Here is a 17,995-nt window from a genome sequence, read left to right on the forward strand (position 1 = left end):
CCTCCACGGCGGGAGGGGCGGGGTTTGGAGATGTAACTGAAGCCAGGGGGAGATGCTTGGTTGAGGGAGAAGAAATCATGGGGTTGTTGCCAGGTTTCGGTGAGGAGGAGAAAGTCAAGTGAATTGTCAAGAATTAGTTCATGCAGGAGGGGGGCTTTGTTATTAACTCATTGAGTGCCAGCCACTTTTGGAAAACGGATGCTCCCAGTGCCAGCCCTTTCAGAGCGTTTTCAGTGATTTCTCAAGACCCACAGAATATTGTGTGATATTACTATGTAAACACCGAACACGCCCAAAGAACGATGAGACTCTCTTGTATCATCAGCAAAAAAAAGTTTATTGATATCATTTTCCGTTCTTTAGTTATCAGCAGTAGAAGATAGGTTGGTTTCACTAAAAACAGACGTTTCAAACTAGAAGCTGAGATAATGAGCCTTTTGTGAAATGAAGCATTTCAAGCACATCACTGACTCTGAAGCTAATATTTTCTGATGTAGTTACACCTCAAAAATAATTTCCTTCAATAAAACAGCGAAAACAAAGGAATTTTGATTACAAAATAATATTTTTTAGCTGCAACCAGCAGCGCTGGCCCCTGCGTGCGCAGACCCTACACCTACTTGCTGGTCTTGATTTACAGTTGGTGGGCATCAGGTATTCTAGCTTGTTTGCCAATCGGTCCATCGAGCCTGCTGTCTGGGTCGGTGTTGTATGGTGCCATGCGTGCCCCACCCCCCTCAACTGCAAACTCCTCCGTGGGAGTGTCTCTGGTGGCTCTCTGCTGCACGTTTGCTCTGCATGTTTCAAAGTGCGCTACACCCAGCTCTATTTTCACAGCGTTCCGCCGTTTTTGTCGCCGGCTCCCAGCGCTTCCAGCTGAGAATGATTTGGCTTTTCAGAAAGACGCTGGTGTCGGGTTGTCCTTTTCTGGCAACTAATCATGTGGAGGGGCTATCGCAGCGGAGACGGAGGGGCTCAATTGTGGGAGCAGATTGGCTGCTGTTCACAGCTAACGTTACAGCATTTCCGTTTCCCCACACGGCTTCTTCTACTCTTTTTTCTCATCTTTCTCTAATCCGGAGAGCACTGTCGCCACCTAATGGGTCCGTAAAATAGCTTATACACCTTCAACATCCCCCATACTTTTACAGGAGATGCATCAGGCTTTGATCCACGTTCCACCGTCAAAAAACGCAATTGACGACTTTAGTCGTCATTGGCACTCTACGTTACTATTTGAATTGACGACTTTAGTCATCATTGGCACTCAATGAGTTAAGTGACCGGGTGTTTAGGAGGGCGAAGGTGGGTGGATGGAAAGGTGGAGTAGTGCGGGCGCGGTGGAGAGGACGGAGGTTAGCCAGGTTGACAGAGTGGGGGGGTGTAGTGGAGGGGGGGCGGTGGGAGCTTATGGTTTGGATGAAGGAGATACTGTAGTGGAGGAATGTGAATGGCGGGAGTGTTTGGGGCCACGGTGGAGGTATCGGCGACGGCGGAGGATGCCAGCAGTGCGAGCAGTGATGAGGGCAGTGGGGGGTAACCGGTAGTTATTGTTAAGAAGTAAAAGTTGATGGGAGGAGTAGTGGAGGTGGAGGGGGGGCAGGTAGCAGGTTAGCGGGGATAGAAAGGGTTCGTAATGTTAGTAGAAAGGAAAGAGGGTTTAGTAGGGGAGCCATAGGGATAGATGGATAGTGAGTGAGTGGGATGTAACGTTAGCAGCAGTGGGAGTAAGCACGGGGGGTGGGTGAGCTACTCACGGTACCGAGGGGAATTGGATGAGTGCAGCCAGGGGAAGATGAAGTCAAGAGGAAGGGGGAAATCCGGGAAAATTAGTGGTCCAGTAAAAATGAAAAATGAAGTAGAAGTCCGAGTGTGAGTAATCCAGAAAAATGTTAGCGGGACAGAGCGAGCAGGGCAGCTCCAAGCAGGCCAGGTGTAGCGCTAGCTGGCGGCTAACAGGTGTTGTTGTTGGCTAGCGTTAGCCGGCTAGTAGGGGGCAGGGAGAGTGAGGTAGCGAAAGACACGAACAGGGGAAGACAGATAAATAGAAAACAAACAAAAATCAACGGGGAAACTGTCAGGAGGCAGCAGGGTGTGTGTCTTGTTTGTCTCTCTCCCTATGTGTTCCCCCTCCCCTGAGTGTTTCTGTACACTGGGTGGAGTTTCTGCACCTGGCACCTGGGCTCTGCAGCACGGCTGGCAGCAATCTTCTAATCATCAGACTCCTGCTTAAATACCCCGGCTCTTCCACCACTCGTCGTCAGATTGTTCAGTCACCTACGCTACGTGGTAGCTATTCCCAGCTCTGAGCTAAAATCTCTTTTGAATATCTCTCTCCAGTTTTTCCTTGTGTTTTCCTGTGGACAGTTTTTGACGCCTGCCTCTCCTCCTGTGCTCAGGTCGTATGGTTCCTCTCCCTGCTGTCAGCTGTGAGAGTCCCGGGTTCGTCTCCGTCTTCACCTGCTGTAACTCTCTGCCACTGCCTGCCTGCCTGCCGCTCACTCTAGCCATCCATTTTTCAATAAACTCTGTTAAACTTGGAAGCTGTCTCTGTGTCTGCTCTTGGGTCCAAAATCCTTAAACTGTAACAGAAACAGAAGATAGTAGGTGAAAAGCAAAGGAAAACAGACTGACAGAGGAGCGGCAGCCACAGACGGCGCCAGCAGTGCTCACCGACAGCAACACACACACGCAAAACAGTGCCGGAAGTACTTAAAGATCATCACTGACCCATCTCACCCTGGCCATGATCTGTCTAAACTCCTTCCCTCTCACAGGCGCTACAGAGCACTGTACGCCAAAACACCACCAGACACAAAAACAGCTTCTACCCACAGGCCATTACACTTAACACTTAAATCAGCCAATTGAACACTTAGTTTAAGCTTACTGTGAAATAACTTACTGTTACTGTCTTAAATTACTGTGCACACATTCATGATCTAAGCCAGTGATTCTCAACCTGGGGTACGCGTACCCCCGGGGGTACTTGCGCCCCCTGCTGGGGGTACTCGGAGGGATCCCTGGAATCTCAATGTTATTTTATGTGAAATAAAACCAACGTTAAAACATGTTGTACAGTAATACTATCAATATACTATGAATGAAAATGAGCTTGAGAATTGAAATGGGGTTTAAAATAACTTGTATCTACATTTATTATTTTGTTGTAGATTTAGGAACAACATATTAACTCATTGAGTGCCAGCCACTTTTGGAAAACGGATGCTCCCAGTGCCAGCCCTTTCAGAGCGTTTTCAGTGATTTCTCGAGGCGCACAGAATATTGTGTGATATTACTATGTAAACACCGAACACGCCCAAAGAACAATGAGACTCTATTGTATCATTTATTGATATAATTTTCCGTTCTTTAGTTATCAGCCGGAGAAGATAGGTTGGTTTCACTAAAAACAGACGTTTCAAACTAGAAGCTGAGATAATGAGCCTTTTGTGAAATGAAGCATTTCAAGCAAATCACTGACTCTGAAGCTAATATTTTCTGACCTGAAACATCTTGTTAGAAACACCAAGTCATTTAATTTCCCCTGATCTCCACAAGGAGACACCAAGTGGTGATTCAGTGGACCTGTGTTGGCAGGCACCTCCCACTATAAATAGAGGCTGGGATCGGGCCTTCCCCCTCTTTGTCTCCAAACATTTCCACCTCACCAGAGAGTGACCAGTTTGCCATGCGTGTTTTGTTTCTACAATGTAAGTTGCTTTTCAGTTTATTTATATTGATAGTATTCAAGTTCCTTCTATTGCTATTGAAGGTTTGCCTAATCATTATTTGCTGTATTTATGATTTATTGGGCTATATCTAATTTCTGTCTCTCCTTTGTCCAGAACCATGGCATGGCAATAACAACGCATTCCTTGGACAATCCATCAGTCTCAACATAAAAACAATAAATTGAAAGATGGATTGCAAACTTTGTTTCCTGGTGGTGTGTGGCTCAAGTTAGAACTTTAAATCCAGTACAAATTGGTCCTTCGAGCAGGATACTGAGCCACACTTCACACAACCACACAATAACCTAAAATGGCTGCTTCAGAGACTGATGGCATTCAGCTCAATGAAGGCCAGGCTCCTTCCCCTGAGCACATGGATGGATCTCAAGGTGTACCAGACTCAACCCAGCCTAACATGGACAAGGCCACCCACAAATTGTCTCAAACAGCACCTGAGCCATCTTTACCTGCTCACCAAACAGAGCCCAGCTTTTCACCTGATTTGCTTCCCCCTCAAATCACTTTGCCATCAGTAATTTGTGAAGTAGCAGCTAAACCCCCGACAAAGGCAATTGACCCAGGGGCTAGGCCAAAAAGAGATAGACGGCCCCCTGACTACTATGGGACTAGTATGCCACAGCGGAAGCAGAAGGCATCTACACGATCCCATGGCTCACGTAGTTCTCACAGTAAGAGGACTCAACCCACAGGTACAGCCTTTAGTTTGCCTACAAACTCTCAAAGTAGTAGGCATTCCAGGGGTAGCCACACTTCTCAGTTGAGTGATCTTCAAACAAGCATTCTTGAACAAAAGCAAAAGAACGATGAGCTGGAGGAGCTAAGAAGACAAAGACATGAGGATGATGAGCTTGATGAACAATGTAAATTAATCGATGAAGAAGCCAGAGCTGCTCAGCATAAGCAACAAGACGCACACAAGGAGAGAGAGAAACTTGTTAGACAGGTTGGCATGAACCGAAAAATTTGTATTAAAGAACAAGAGCTTGAATCAGCCCAGCTGGTTTCTAGTTTTATAACCCAAAATATCTCTGAAGATGATCACCCTGGTGGAGCCTCTGCTCCTCTTACTCCCTCATATATTCAGAAAAATGTAAATGTAGCCACCTCATTTTATGATCTGCCACCTCCCTCTAGGATATTCACTCCTGCCCCCACAAACCTGATGTATGCTGACTCAAACTTGATGGACTTAACTTCTCATCCTCAATCTAGCTCTCCTGTAAGATTAACTAATGCCTCCCAAACCCTTCCCATGCTTCAACCAATACAGCAAAGCTTAGCCGCTGTTCATGCTCCGTCTTTGCCCTCTGCAGCTACTAGACAAAGAGCTACTGCTCAAGCTGCACCATTGTCCATTCCCTATGCCCAGGCTATACCCTCTTATAGTTATGTACCTCCTCCACCTCAAGTGAATGTCCAAGCCCCTAATTATGCAGTTACGCCTGGTCCTAGGCAGTCCATTTTCCCTGGTAGTCTGCCACCAATGCAAGCCATGACATCCCAGCAGCCACAATCTGTTTCCTCACCTTTTCAAACTCCCAATGTCATGGATTTGTTCATAGCTTCTGCTTATGGAATACCAAGGCCCTCACTTCCTGTATTTAGGAGTGGTCGAGAAAGTGATTTTTCCCTCCTGAAGATGGGTCTGGATAACCTCCTTGACAACCACCCCCATCTTACTGAGCAATATAAATATCAAGTCCTCCTACAACATCTTCAACACCCAGGAGCTAGCAAATTGGCCAAATCCAGCATGCATGATGCAAGACCATATTCCACCGCTCTCCTAGCACTTCAAGAGAAATCCGGGCAGCCAAGGCTGCTCGTTCAGAGTGAAATTGGAGCAATATTGAATTCCCCCATTATTCGCATATGTGATGTAGAGGCCTTTGATGACTTTTCCCTTTCTATCCATGCACTGGTGGGAATGTTGCTGTCCCTAGAGGGCCCTAATGGGTCAGAATTAAGATGTGGCTCTCATGTAGACAGACTCCTCAGTAAACTCCCTGTGCAATACAGAGATGGATTTGTCTAGCATTGTATTAATCGTGGCATTCTGACTGGGCAGGCAAACCAAACATATTCCCTCCTTGACCTTTCAACCTGGCTGCAGTCAAAGTCAAGAGCCAAACGCATATCAGAGAGAGCTGTTGAGCTTCACAGACAGGAAAGACCATGGACTGGTAAGGAACGCCAGCCCTCCAGACAAGTCTCCTCTGTCTACCTTTCAACATCATCTGAGATGGATGGGCACACAAAAGGTCTACACCAAAGAAAAGGTAAATGTGAATAAACCTAAGCCTTACTGCCCCTACTGTAATGTCAGAGACCATTTCCTTGGTTCATGCACAGAATTCAAAAGACTCTAAAAATGACATTATGAAATGGATGGAGGAGAAGGGGAGATGCAGTAAATGTGGGAGAATACACAAAATTGACAAATGCACTTTAAAGAGGCCATGTAATCTGTGTAAGAACATTCACCTAACCATTCTCCATGATGTCATTACAAACAACTCTGCCACAGTTATGCTGACGTCCTCTCCATCAGAGCTCCTTTACATGGACAAACCCAACCGCTCACATAAAGTCATGCTGAAAGTTGTCAATGTTTGTCTCTACAATGGGGAAAGGACCCTCATAACTCATGCAGTCCTCGATGATGGTGCGGATAGATCTATTCTGCTCCCCCAAGCTGTCCAGTGTTTGGGCCTCACAACTCAGCCTGAAACCATCTCTCTACGCACAGTGAGACAGGATATAGTGCAATTGAATGGAGCATCTGTATCCTTTGAGATTTCCCCTATCAACAAGCCAACTGAAAGACATGCTATCGACGGAGCATTCACTGCAGGAAATCTTGGTCTGTCAGAGCACACATACCCTGTGAAGCAGCTACAAGAGCAGTATCACCATCTCACAGGTATCCCATTGCAGTCTATTGATCATGCATGCCCTCTTGTCCTCATTGGCTCAGACTATGCCCATCTCATCACAGCCACAGAGCCAATACTCATGGGGCCCCCTGGTGGCCCACTGGCAGTAAATACCAGGCTAGGATGGGCTCTCCAAGGGCCAGCCAGCTTAATCCAAAGCCAGCACACACTCTCCTTCACTCTCACCTGCTTCAAAAGTGAATTGCTCAGGAATGTGGAAAGACTTTGGCAGATTGACACTTTTCCTAATATGAATGAAAAGACAGCCACAAGGTCAAAACAAGACAAGCGAGCTCTCGATCTACTCCACTCTAAAACAGTTAGAGTGAAGATAGATGGTGTAATTCGTTATGCCACTCCACTGTTAAGAGCTTCCAACATCCCTGTCCTTAAAGCTCCCAAACAAGCTGTTCTGCCCCGTCTCTGTGCTACAGAAAGACGCCTGTCCAAAGATCCCAAACTGTCTGAAAAATACCAAGAGGAACTTGATAAGCTTGTGCAGTCTGGCTATGTGCAAAGGATTCCCAGTGAGCAGGTCGACCAACCAGAGGAAACCTGGTATTTCCCACATCACATTGTTGAACACAACCAAAAACACAGAGTTGTATTTGACTGCTCATTTGAATATATGGGACTAAACCTAAACAAATGTCTTCTGCCTGGCCCAACATTGGGTCCCTCTCTCCTTGGAGTTCTACTCAGATTTCGCCAACATACCATTGCCATCTGTGGAGATATTAAAGGGATGTTCCACCAAGTACGCCTTTTGGATGAGGACAAACCTTTACTCCGTTTCATATGGAGAGGAATGCAGCTAGACCAGGAGCCCAGTGTTTATGAATGGCAAGTCTTGCCATTCGGAACAACATGTAGCCCATGCTGTGCCACCTATGCAGTCCACAGACATGTCCAGGATCACAGTGAAGGAAATGAGGAAGTCCTTCAATCTGTCCAACATTGCTTTTACGTTGATAACTGTCTCCAAAGCGTCCCTTCCTCTCATGAAGCCAAGTCCCTCATTGACAAAATGAGACCTCTGCTAGCTGACGGTGGGTTTGACATCAGACAATGGGCGAGTAATGATCCAGCTGTAATACAACATCTCCCACCAGACGCAAAGTCTAAAACCAGTGAATTGTGGTTCTCAGAGAATGGAGACCCAAAAGAACTGACACTTGGCCTCCAATGGAACTGCTCCACTGACATGCTGGGTTACAAGAACAGATCGGTCATCTACCATCAGCCTACAATGAGAAATATATACAAGGTACTGGCAAGCCAATATGATCCTCTGGGCTATCTGACCCTTTTCACAGCCCGTGCAAAAATCATAGTGCAGGATCTATGGAAGCAGGAAAGAGGATGGGATAACATCATCAAAACTGATGGCTTGTTGGAGAAATGGCAAGCATGGGAGTTGGAACTGCAACATCTCCCTGACATTCACTTTCCACGCTGTTATCTGCCCCCCTGTACCAATGCAGCCACTTCAGAATCTCATATGCATGTTTTCTGTGATGCTTCTGAGCGTGTGTATGGTGCAGTTGCCTACATCCAGAATAGAGACAAACATGACCACACCCATGTCAGCTTCATCATGGCCAGGTCTCGTATAGCAAAAAAGTGGAAACAGTGGTTTTGTGCTGTACCCCCCCGGACTGAGGTAAATAAAATACGAGAAAAGAAAGGACATCTCGTGTGCTGGCTTGTTCTACGTTTTGCAGGTCTCGTCTAGCCCCTAAACGCCAGCTATCTATCCCTCGCCTTGAGCTCTGTGCAGCCCTATCTGGTGCCCAACTGGCTAACCTTCTCACTTCTGAACTCACTATTCCACTACAGTCAGTGACCCTCTGGTCAGATTCCACAACAGTGCTATCATGGCTAACATCTGAATCCTGCCGCTACAAGGTGTTTGTTGGCACAAGAATAGCTGAGATTCAGACTTTGACTGACACAAAGAGCTATGTTGATTCAAAGAATAACCCAGCTGATGACCTAACACGTGGCAAAACCCTCCTAGAGCTTTCTCAGCAACACAGATGGAGTCAAGGCCCTCCATTCCTCCTACTGAACACCAACTGCTGGCCAACTAATCCATGTGTGCCAGGTAAATTAGAGCCTGCTGAATAACTCAGGAAATCCATGTTCTGTGGCACAGTGATGTCAGATGACACAAACCTCCCTGATCTGATAAAGTACAGCAGCTGGGATGAGTTGATAAAGGAGACAAACAATGTGCTTTATGGGGTGGCGGACCACAACTCAAACATAGCCCAATGCAATATAAACTCAGAGAGAAATCTTCTGCAAAGGGCCCAAACAGAGTGCTTCCCTGAGGAATTCACTTCCCTCAAAACAGACAAGCCCATACCAACAAGTAGCAAACTTCTCCCCCTGTCTCCTGAATATGACCCTGAACTCAATCTAATCAGAGTGGGAGGCAGACTTCGAAGAGCGGAGACCCTTGGCAATGACCATGTCCATCCAATTATATTGGATCCAAAACATCCCATAACCAAACTCATTATAAAACATTATGATGAGAAACTGCTCCATCCAGGCCCTGAGCGTGTCCTGGGTGAAATGAGACGGCGATACTGGATCCTGCGTGGTCGTCAGGCTATTCGCCAGCATCAACACCAGTGTCAAGACTGTCAGAGATGGAGAGATAATCCAGTCATTCCCAAAATGGCAGACCTCCCTCCAGCCCGTCTGAGACTGTTTAAGCCCCCCTTCTGGTCCACAGGCATGGACTGTTTTGGACCTTTCACTGTGAAAGTTGGCCGCCGCACAGAAAAAAGGTGGGGCATACTTTTCAAATGCTTAACAACACGCTGCATACATCTTGAGCTGCTTGACAGTATGGATGCAGATACATTCCTAATGGCCTTCAGAAGATTTGTCTCACGCAGAGGGAAACCTTTTGAACTTCTCTCTGACTGTGGGACTAATTTCAGAGCAGGAGATGCAGAGCTGCAAAATGCCTTCCAGGCCATGTCACCTGACTTAAAGCAGCAACTGGCCCACACACAGTTGAATTTCAAATTCAATCCTCCATCTGCCCCCCATTTCGGTGGATGCTGGGAAAGAGAGATCAAATCAATAAAAATGGCCCTCCATGTTACATTAGGAAACCAACCAACAACAGAAACTGTCCTGCACACTGTCTTGATTGAAGTTGAGGGCATAATGAATTCAAAACCTCTCAGCTACATCTCCTCTGACCTTGCTGACCCAGACCCAGTCACACCAAATATGTTGCTAATGGGGCGGCCTGACTCCTCCCTTCCTCAGGCAATCTACTGTGAAAGTGAACTCCTTGGCAGAAGAAAATGGCGTCACAGTCAGATCTTGGCTGATCATTTCTGGACGGCCTTCATTCGCTACTACCTTCCAAACCTTCAAACCAGGCAAAAGTGGGAGACTGACAGGGAAAGCTTGAAATCAGGGCAGGTCATGATGATGGTTGACCCCCGGTGTCCTCGAGCATCATGGCCGATGGGGAGAATAACTGAAACTTACCCTGGAAAGGATGGAAGGGTTTGCAGTTCAAAGGTCACTGTTCACGGTCGAGAATATCTACGCCCCGTTTCCAGATTGATCCCACTCCCTGAAATCACTGAAGAGACAAAATAAATGTATTTGCTGCACAAATCCGGGGGCGGCTGCTAGAAACACCAAGTCATTTAATTTCCCCTGATCTCCACAAGGAGACACCAAGTGGTGATTCAGTGGACCTGTGTTGGCAGGCACCTCCCACTATAAATAGAGGCTGGGATCGGGCCTTCCCCCTCTTTGTCTCCAAACATTTCCACCTCACCAGAGAGTGACCAGTTTGCCATGTGTGTTTTGTTTCTACAATGTAAGTTGCTTTTCAGTTTATTTATATTGATAGTATTTAAGTTCCTTCTATTGCTATTGAAGGTTTGCCTAATCATTATTTGCTGTATTTATGATTTATTGGGCTATATCTAATTTCTGTCTCTCCTTTGTCCAGAACCATGGCATGGCAATAACAACACATTCCTTGGACAATCCATCAGTCTCAACATAAAAACAATAAATTGAAAGATGGATTGCAAACTTTGTTTCCTGGTGGTGTGTGGCTCCAGTTAGAACTTTAAATCCAGTACACATCTGAACAGTAATTTCTTTCAATAAAACAGCACCCCCACCCCCCTCAACTGCAAACTCCTCCTCCGTGGGAGTGTCTCTGGTGGCTCTGCTCGCTCTGCTGCGTGTGTCAGGCGAGTCCCAGCTTTTTCACAGCGTTCCGCCGTTTTTGTCGCCGGCTCCCAGCGCTTCCAGCTGAGAATAATGTAACTTTTCAGAAAGACGCTGGTGTCGGCAACTAATCATGTGGAGGGGCTATCGCAGCGGAGACGGAGGGGCCCAATTGTGGCAGCAGATTGGCTGCTGTTCACAGGCACAGCTAATGTTATGCTTCATGTATATCGATGCATACCGATGCGGTTTCCATTTCCTCATGACTTCTCTGTTTTTTCCTCACCTTTCTCTAATCTGGAGAGCACTGTCGCCACCTAATGGGTCCGTAAAATAGCTTATACACATTTGACATCGCCCATATTTTTACAGGAGATGCATCTGGCTTTGATCCACGTCCCACCGTCAAAAAACGCAATTGACGACTTTAGTCGTCATTGGCACTCTACGTTACTATTTGAATTGACGACGATAGTCGTCATTGGCACTCAATGAGTTAAATAAATGTGTTTCTGGCGTTGTTTCTGACGGACACTACTACCTGTTGCGCGACGATGCACGTACACAACTACACAATTTGCTGCTAATGTTACAAGCAAGAAGCTATTGCAGGCATGTTGCAAAATTGGCTGAAAACTGGAACTATTCGAAAGAGACGTGTGGAGGAGTCCAGCAGCAATGACATTCAACAAGTGAACGAGGACAGCGAAGCGAGCACCAGTACAGGCTCCACCAGAAGCGCAGCACAAGCCGTATTCACAGCCGCAACAACGCCTTCCAGTGCTAACACTAGCGTTAGCAGTGCTGAACTGAGCGCCACATGTGCTGCTAGTTGCTCCGTCAGCAGCGCAAGTGTGGAATCCACAAAAAAACGACGTAAAAAATTACAGAAATACAGCCCCAGTTACATTAAGTTTGGATTCAGCTGCGATGGGACGGAGGAAGAGCACAGGCCGCAGTGTAAATGGTAAATGGCCTGCATTTATATAGAGCTTTTATCCAAAGCGCTTTACAATGAGTAGGTAGTCTACATTCACCCATTCATACACCGATGGCGGCAGGCTGCCACGCAGGGTGCCTACACACCATCGGGAGCAAGGAGGGTTAAGTGTCTTGCCCAAGGACACAACGACGGCAGCTGGGAGGGAGCAGGGATCGAACCGCCAACCCTTGCGTCATTGGCCGACCCGCTCTGCCTCCTGAGCTAAAGCCGCCCCAGTGTGTGATCAGTGGTGAAGTGCTTAGCAATGACTGCATGAAACCATTGCACCTCCAACGGCACCTTACAACAAAACATGCTGAGCTGAAAGACAAACCAGAAGATTTCTTCACAAGAAAATGTGATGCACTGAATAAGGCTAAGTCCACGATTCAATCCTGCAGTACACCCACAGCCAAGGCACAGGAAGCCTCGTATTGTGCCAGCCTCCGCATAGCAAAAGCCGGTAAGCCACACACAATTGGTGAACAATTGTGTTTACCATTAGCCAAAGAGATGACAAAAATCATGTGTGGCCAGAAGGCTGCCAAACAGTTAAACTTGGTGCCGCTTTCAAACGACACGGTGGCACGGAAAATAAGAGACATGACAGATGATGTTAAAAAGACACTGATTGAGCGCATTAAAAGTAGTCGCTATTATTCCATCCAGCTGGACGAGAGTACTGATGTTGCAGATTTGGCCAATTTGATGGTTTACGTCAGATATGAACATGATGGTGCAGCTCAGGAGGACTTTCTCTTCTGTAAACCACTTGAGACCAGAACTACAGCGGAGCACATATTCCAGCTCTTGGATGCGTTTGTGCAAGAGAATGGGCTTGAATGGAAAAAGTGTGTTGGAGTCTGCACAGACGGCGCGAGGGCTATGACGGGCCGTCACAGCGGAGTAGCAGCTCGGATTCAACAGGTGGCACGGGAGATGTGATGGACTCACTGCAGCATCCACCGTGAGGCGCTGGCGGTGGAGAAGATGCCTGATGAGTTGAAATCGGTGCTGGACTCTGCTGTGAAAACTGTGAACTTCATAAAGGCCAGACCAATGCAGTCTCGCCTATTCCAAGTGCTCTGTGATGAGATGGGCAGTGAGCATGTCCAACTCTTGCTTCATACAGAAGACGGCTACCAAGAGGAAAAGTGCTTTCCAGGCTTTTTGAATTGCACAAAGAGGTCAACATTTTCTTACAGGACAAAAACTTCCCTTTATCAGATGTGTTTGAGGATACAGTGTGGCTCAGACAGCTGGCATACTTGTCAGACATTTTCTCCTGTTTAAACGACCTGAATTTGGGATTACAGGGACTCTCCATCAATGTGTTTGATGTGCAGGACAAAATTAACACAATGTTGAAAAAGTTGGAGTTGTTTGAAATCAAAGTCAAGGCAGGTGATGTTTCAGCTTTCCCTGCTTTGGAGAGTTTTCTGTCTGACAACGAGCTGAGCCTTGATGATGGAGTGAGGGACAACATGGTTGCACACCTCGTCTCGCTCAGACAACAGTTCTGCCAGTATTTCCCAGTGATGACCAAAGCCAACAGCTGGATGAGAAGCCCCTTCAACATGCAAGCCTCTGAACTGCCAAAGGACTTCACTGTGGCTGAGCAGGAGAGTTTAATAGAATTGTCTTGTGACGAAACACTGAAGCCTTCTTTCAGAAAGCAGTCTTTGTTGGACTTTTGGATAAAGCAAAACAGAGAATACACTGCCCTGTCTGACAAAGCTGTGCGCTTTCTCCTTCCTTTTGCGACCACATATTTGTGCGAGAAAGGCTTCTCTTCACTTGCTGCCATCAAAACCAAGTACAGGAGCAGGCTTGATGCTGAGCCAGACCTGAGACTGAAGCTCACCTCAATTACCCCAGACATCAAAGGACTGTGTTCACAGAGACAGGCACAGCCTTCACATTAGGCTCACATGAGTTGTCAGGACACCAACATGTTCTGTATGTGTGTTTGAAGTACAATTGCTTGCTGTGAGTGTGTGTGTGTGTGTGTGTGTGTGTGTGTGTGTGTGTGTGTGTGTGTGTGTAAAGTCAAGGTAAAGTCCCACTGATTGTCACACAATGTGTGAAATTTGTTCTCCGCATTTGACCCATCCCCTGGGGGAGCGGTGAGCGGCAGCGTGCGCCGCGCTCGGGAATCACATGGTGATTTAACCCCCCAATTCCAATTGATCCTGAGTGCCAAACAGGGAGGCAAATGGGTCCCATTTTTATAGTCTTTGGTATGACTCGGCCGGGGATCGAACTCACAACCTTCCAGTCTCAGGGCGGACACTCAGACCACTGAGCTGGTCTTTGAATAAAATACAGTTGCTGAAATAATGTACAGTTGTTATTGAGAATGAGAATGATAGCTATTGTTATTCTGCTCTTAATGTTCTCACTTACTGTGTGTGTGTGTGAGTGAGAGAGAGAGAGAGAGAGAGAGAGGGAGAGAGAGAGATCTCAGAAATTATTATACATTACTTTCAACCCAAAGCCTTAAAATTGACACTTTTCTACAAGATTCTACAAGGTACTTCCTCATTGAAGAGAGCAGTGCGCGAGGTGCTAAAATGCAGGAGCTTATGACGTCATAAGCTCTATATAACCTTATACACGCGCGCAACCCGCCCTACTGTGTGTGTGTGTGTGAGTAACCTCGCGTCACCAGGCTGTGTCGAGCGCTATGCTGCTCTCTCTCTCTCTCACTAGTCCCGAGAGAGAGAGAGAGAGAGAGAGAGAGAGAGAGAGAGAGAGAAGCATAGCGCACACACAGCACACAGAGTGGGAGGGAGACAGACACTGAGCGAGCGCTGTGGGGGCAAAGAACGGACAGAGATCTCTTCCTCTCAAGGTTCCTACACACCACCAACGAGTCTAAGCGAGAAACTCGCAGGCACTCGCACTCGCCCTGCAGCGTGGTTGGCTGCCTTGCTGTATTTCCGTCTTCAATTGGTCGATTTCGAAATGCCCCTCCTTCCCCCGCGCCATCTTGTCGCTCACCAGCTTGCAAAGCATGCTGGGAAACCTGGCGAGTGGACATTGCAGGCGACAAGACGAGAGGAGGGGCCAAAACCGAAATAGACCAATTGAAGACGGGAATACAGCAAGGCAGCCAACCAAGCTGCAGGGCGAGTTGCGAGTACATGTGAGTGCCTGCGAGTTTATCGCTTAGACTCGTCGGCGGTGTGTAGGAACCTTCAGTACGCTATGCGCGAGGCGGAGCAACGCGCGAACACACACACACACACACACACACACACACACACTTCTCTCCCTCTCTCTCCGAGAGAGAGTCAGAGAGAAATTTCCCTGCTGCAGACGGGACACGCCCACACAGTCCGCGGGGGAAAATACACTCTAAAAACGAATTGATTCTCATGAGTTTTGCCATGACTGTCAAACCTAAATTTATATACTTTGCGACGTTCATCATCGTTCAAATTTAGCTGGTGGCTTATTAACATAGATTCCTGTGATGTGATGAACTCAAAATGCAAAATAATAAAGAAATATTTCTGGTTTCCAGGGACTTTAATGTTCTTTTGTTTGAGTTTGCTAGTTCTAGTGCTGCCCCTTTGTACATTGTGGCTGTGGCTGACAAAAGTTAACAATAAATGATGCTATTAGGAATAAATGTGCCTCCTGTGTAAACTGTGCAGCTGAATAGACTATTTTAACGTCCGTCATATATGGGGGTACTTGGAGAGCCAACTAATTTCTCAGGGGGTACTTGGTGTAAAAAGGTTGAGAACCACTGATCTAAGCTCTTCTGTAGCTGTTCCCCCTTTGGCAGGCAAATGAAATGCTTGTAGAGATTGTTCATTAGGGCAGATGTGACTTCATGCACAAGGTAGCACAAGATAGCCCAACACCAAACACGCAGCTTATTGTTTTATACTCGCTCGGTGCAACGGCCGGTCTCAAACGTGCTTCTAGTGGTTTTCGCCATCATGTAATCTTGCGTGTTAGTGCATCTTGTGTTAGTGCAGGTTCCACCAGACTCAGCACATACTCGAACGTAGACCGGGACATATTGACACTTCCATTCCACCTCATCAAAGTTCTTAAGTGCATCTTCCCAGAATAATTGTCCGCCTGGTCTCCCTCGCTTCCACATTGCTCTCTCATGCTGGAGGGCAGGTAACGTGAACACTGGAGCAACCTTTCTCCGGTGGGATCTTTGTGCACGACGTGTCGCTGCTTCATATCTTCTTCTGCTTACACGTATATACTTTTCCAGTTTCTTCAAAGGTTTTCTGCGTTGCCGAGTACGTGTGAGGAAATATTGCAGAAGCACAACAAACAACACAACCATGGACGTCACTATCTTTGCTGTATCTTTCCACTTCATGGCTGCCACTGCCACAGGCTTTCTGCAGCACCATTTCCGCAGGCTCCCCCGACCCCCCACCCCGGTGCACCCGCCTCACCCCGTCCCCTCTGCTCGGCCGTGCACCAGACTTCGGCCAAACTGCACAATATCATTCAACTGCAGCGCCAGAAGCTTCTCCTCATGTTTAGAAAGATGAACTGGTTTATTGAGTCATGTCTAGCAAGGGAACTGCTGGGAATAGCTGGACCTGATTCTACGGTTTTGGTTTTAATCCAGAGTTCATGTTTAGAAGTGGCTACAGACAGACAGACACTCCTGGAATAATTAGCGATGACATCACTGATGATGATATTTTGACATATCGGCAATTGTGATGTCATCAGTGAATGTCATCAGTGATGCAGATTTGAGCAAGTGTGCGCAGACATACAGACATACAGACAGTCCTTCGAGGCTTGAACCCCTAATAATAATAAAGCAGAGTAAAAACAATCGGTTAATATTCATATCAGCACATTAATAAATATGATGTCTGACCTGAGAGTCTCCAGTCTGCAGTGTGGACTCTCCAGTCCAGCAGAGATCAGCTTCAATCCTGAATGCAGATTCCATCCTGTACGCGCACATCGCTCCAGAGTCAGGTTGGTGTGACTCAGGTCCAGCTCTGTCAGATGGGAGGGGTTGGACTTCAGAGCTGAGGCCACGACTTCACAGTCAGTCTCTGACAAGTTGCAGCCCCTCACTCTGAATAAAGAATAAAGGAGGAGTTGGACTTCAAGCAAGCAACTTATAAAGCAATTACGACAACGACAACGACTACTACTAATGATAACTGCAATAATTGGGGCAGTTCAGTTCAAATTCTGGTAAAACCTGACACCATTAGACACAGACTTTGTTTGGGTTTAGTTAATTTTATGGTTTAGTATTCTGCTATTTCTGACATGAGCTGAAGGCAGGAGAAGACGAGGGGGATCCTTCATAGATATTATTGGGCCTGTCTGATTCTCAAGTGAACAAGCTTTATAGGTGGCATTTCTAGGTAAGAAGTTGTAATTAGGCTGTCTGAAACCAGTTTGATACATAAGTTCACTGAATTTGCAACCTTTCTAGGTACCTGGTTATGGATAATTTTCAAGGAACCATACCATGCACACTTTGGTGGGTGAGGGTATCCCATGATACCTTGCGACCCTTACAACCGACGAAGAAGAACAAAGCAAGCCCAAATCGCTGGGTTTTACGCTTTTAATTTGAAGACGGAAAGGGGAAATGGTGTATTCGTAGATTGAATTGACACTGGTCTGTCAATTCTATCAGTTCATATGTACCATTTCCCTTTTTCGCCTTCAAATTAAGTGTTCACGGTAGTCTGTGAAACCTCGACCTTTTATACTACTTTATAAAAGTAGTATAACGTTAGAGAAAACAGCCCCCAGCCATGCCGTTTTATACAAATTTATTGCCAAATGCTTTGGGATTCAACTTGATCAAAATCTTGTATATTCAATGGAAACAGCACCAGTGTGACCTGTCGCGTGCAATGCTACCTTCAAGCATGAGGACGTCTGAAATGAATTATTTTTCATCCACCTATATTAAAATTAGTTACCTAATTAATCAAGTATCTAGTTAGGTAGCTAGGTGATAGGAGCTCACTTGAGTTACAGACAGACCCATTATTACTTCAATAAAGAGTTGAACTAGACTAAAGAATGAAACTAAAAAAACAACAGATCTGTTAGATAAGTAACGGAATGTG

The 17,995-nt window shown here is 46.5% G+C and overlaps 1 protein-coding gene across 1 annotated transcript in view; it reads right to left on the reverse strand.

Annotated features, from left to right (window-relative positions):
- Positions 1-17,995, reverse strand: part of LOC310792015 (NLR family CARD domain-containing protein 3-like) — a gene marked incomplete at both ends in the record, with an annotated part of 87,486 nt that overhangs the window by 59,793 nt on the left and 9,698 nt on the right. The window contains 1 exon segment of the mRNA XM_083653697.1: positions 16,771-16,977. Coding sequence (XP_083509823.1) covers positions 16,771-16,977 — 207 coding nt within the window.

The sequence above is a fragment of the Poromitra crassiceps genome (assembly GCF_964638095.1).
Source record: "Poromitra crassiceps genome assembly, chromosome: 17".
Classification (NCBI taxonomy): Eukaryota; Metazoa; Chordata; class Actinopteri; order Beryciformes; family Melamphaidae; genus Poromitra; species Poromitra crassiceps.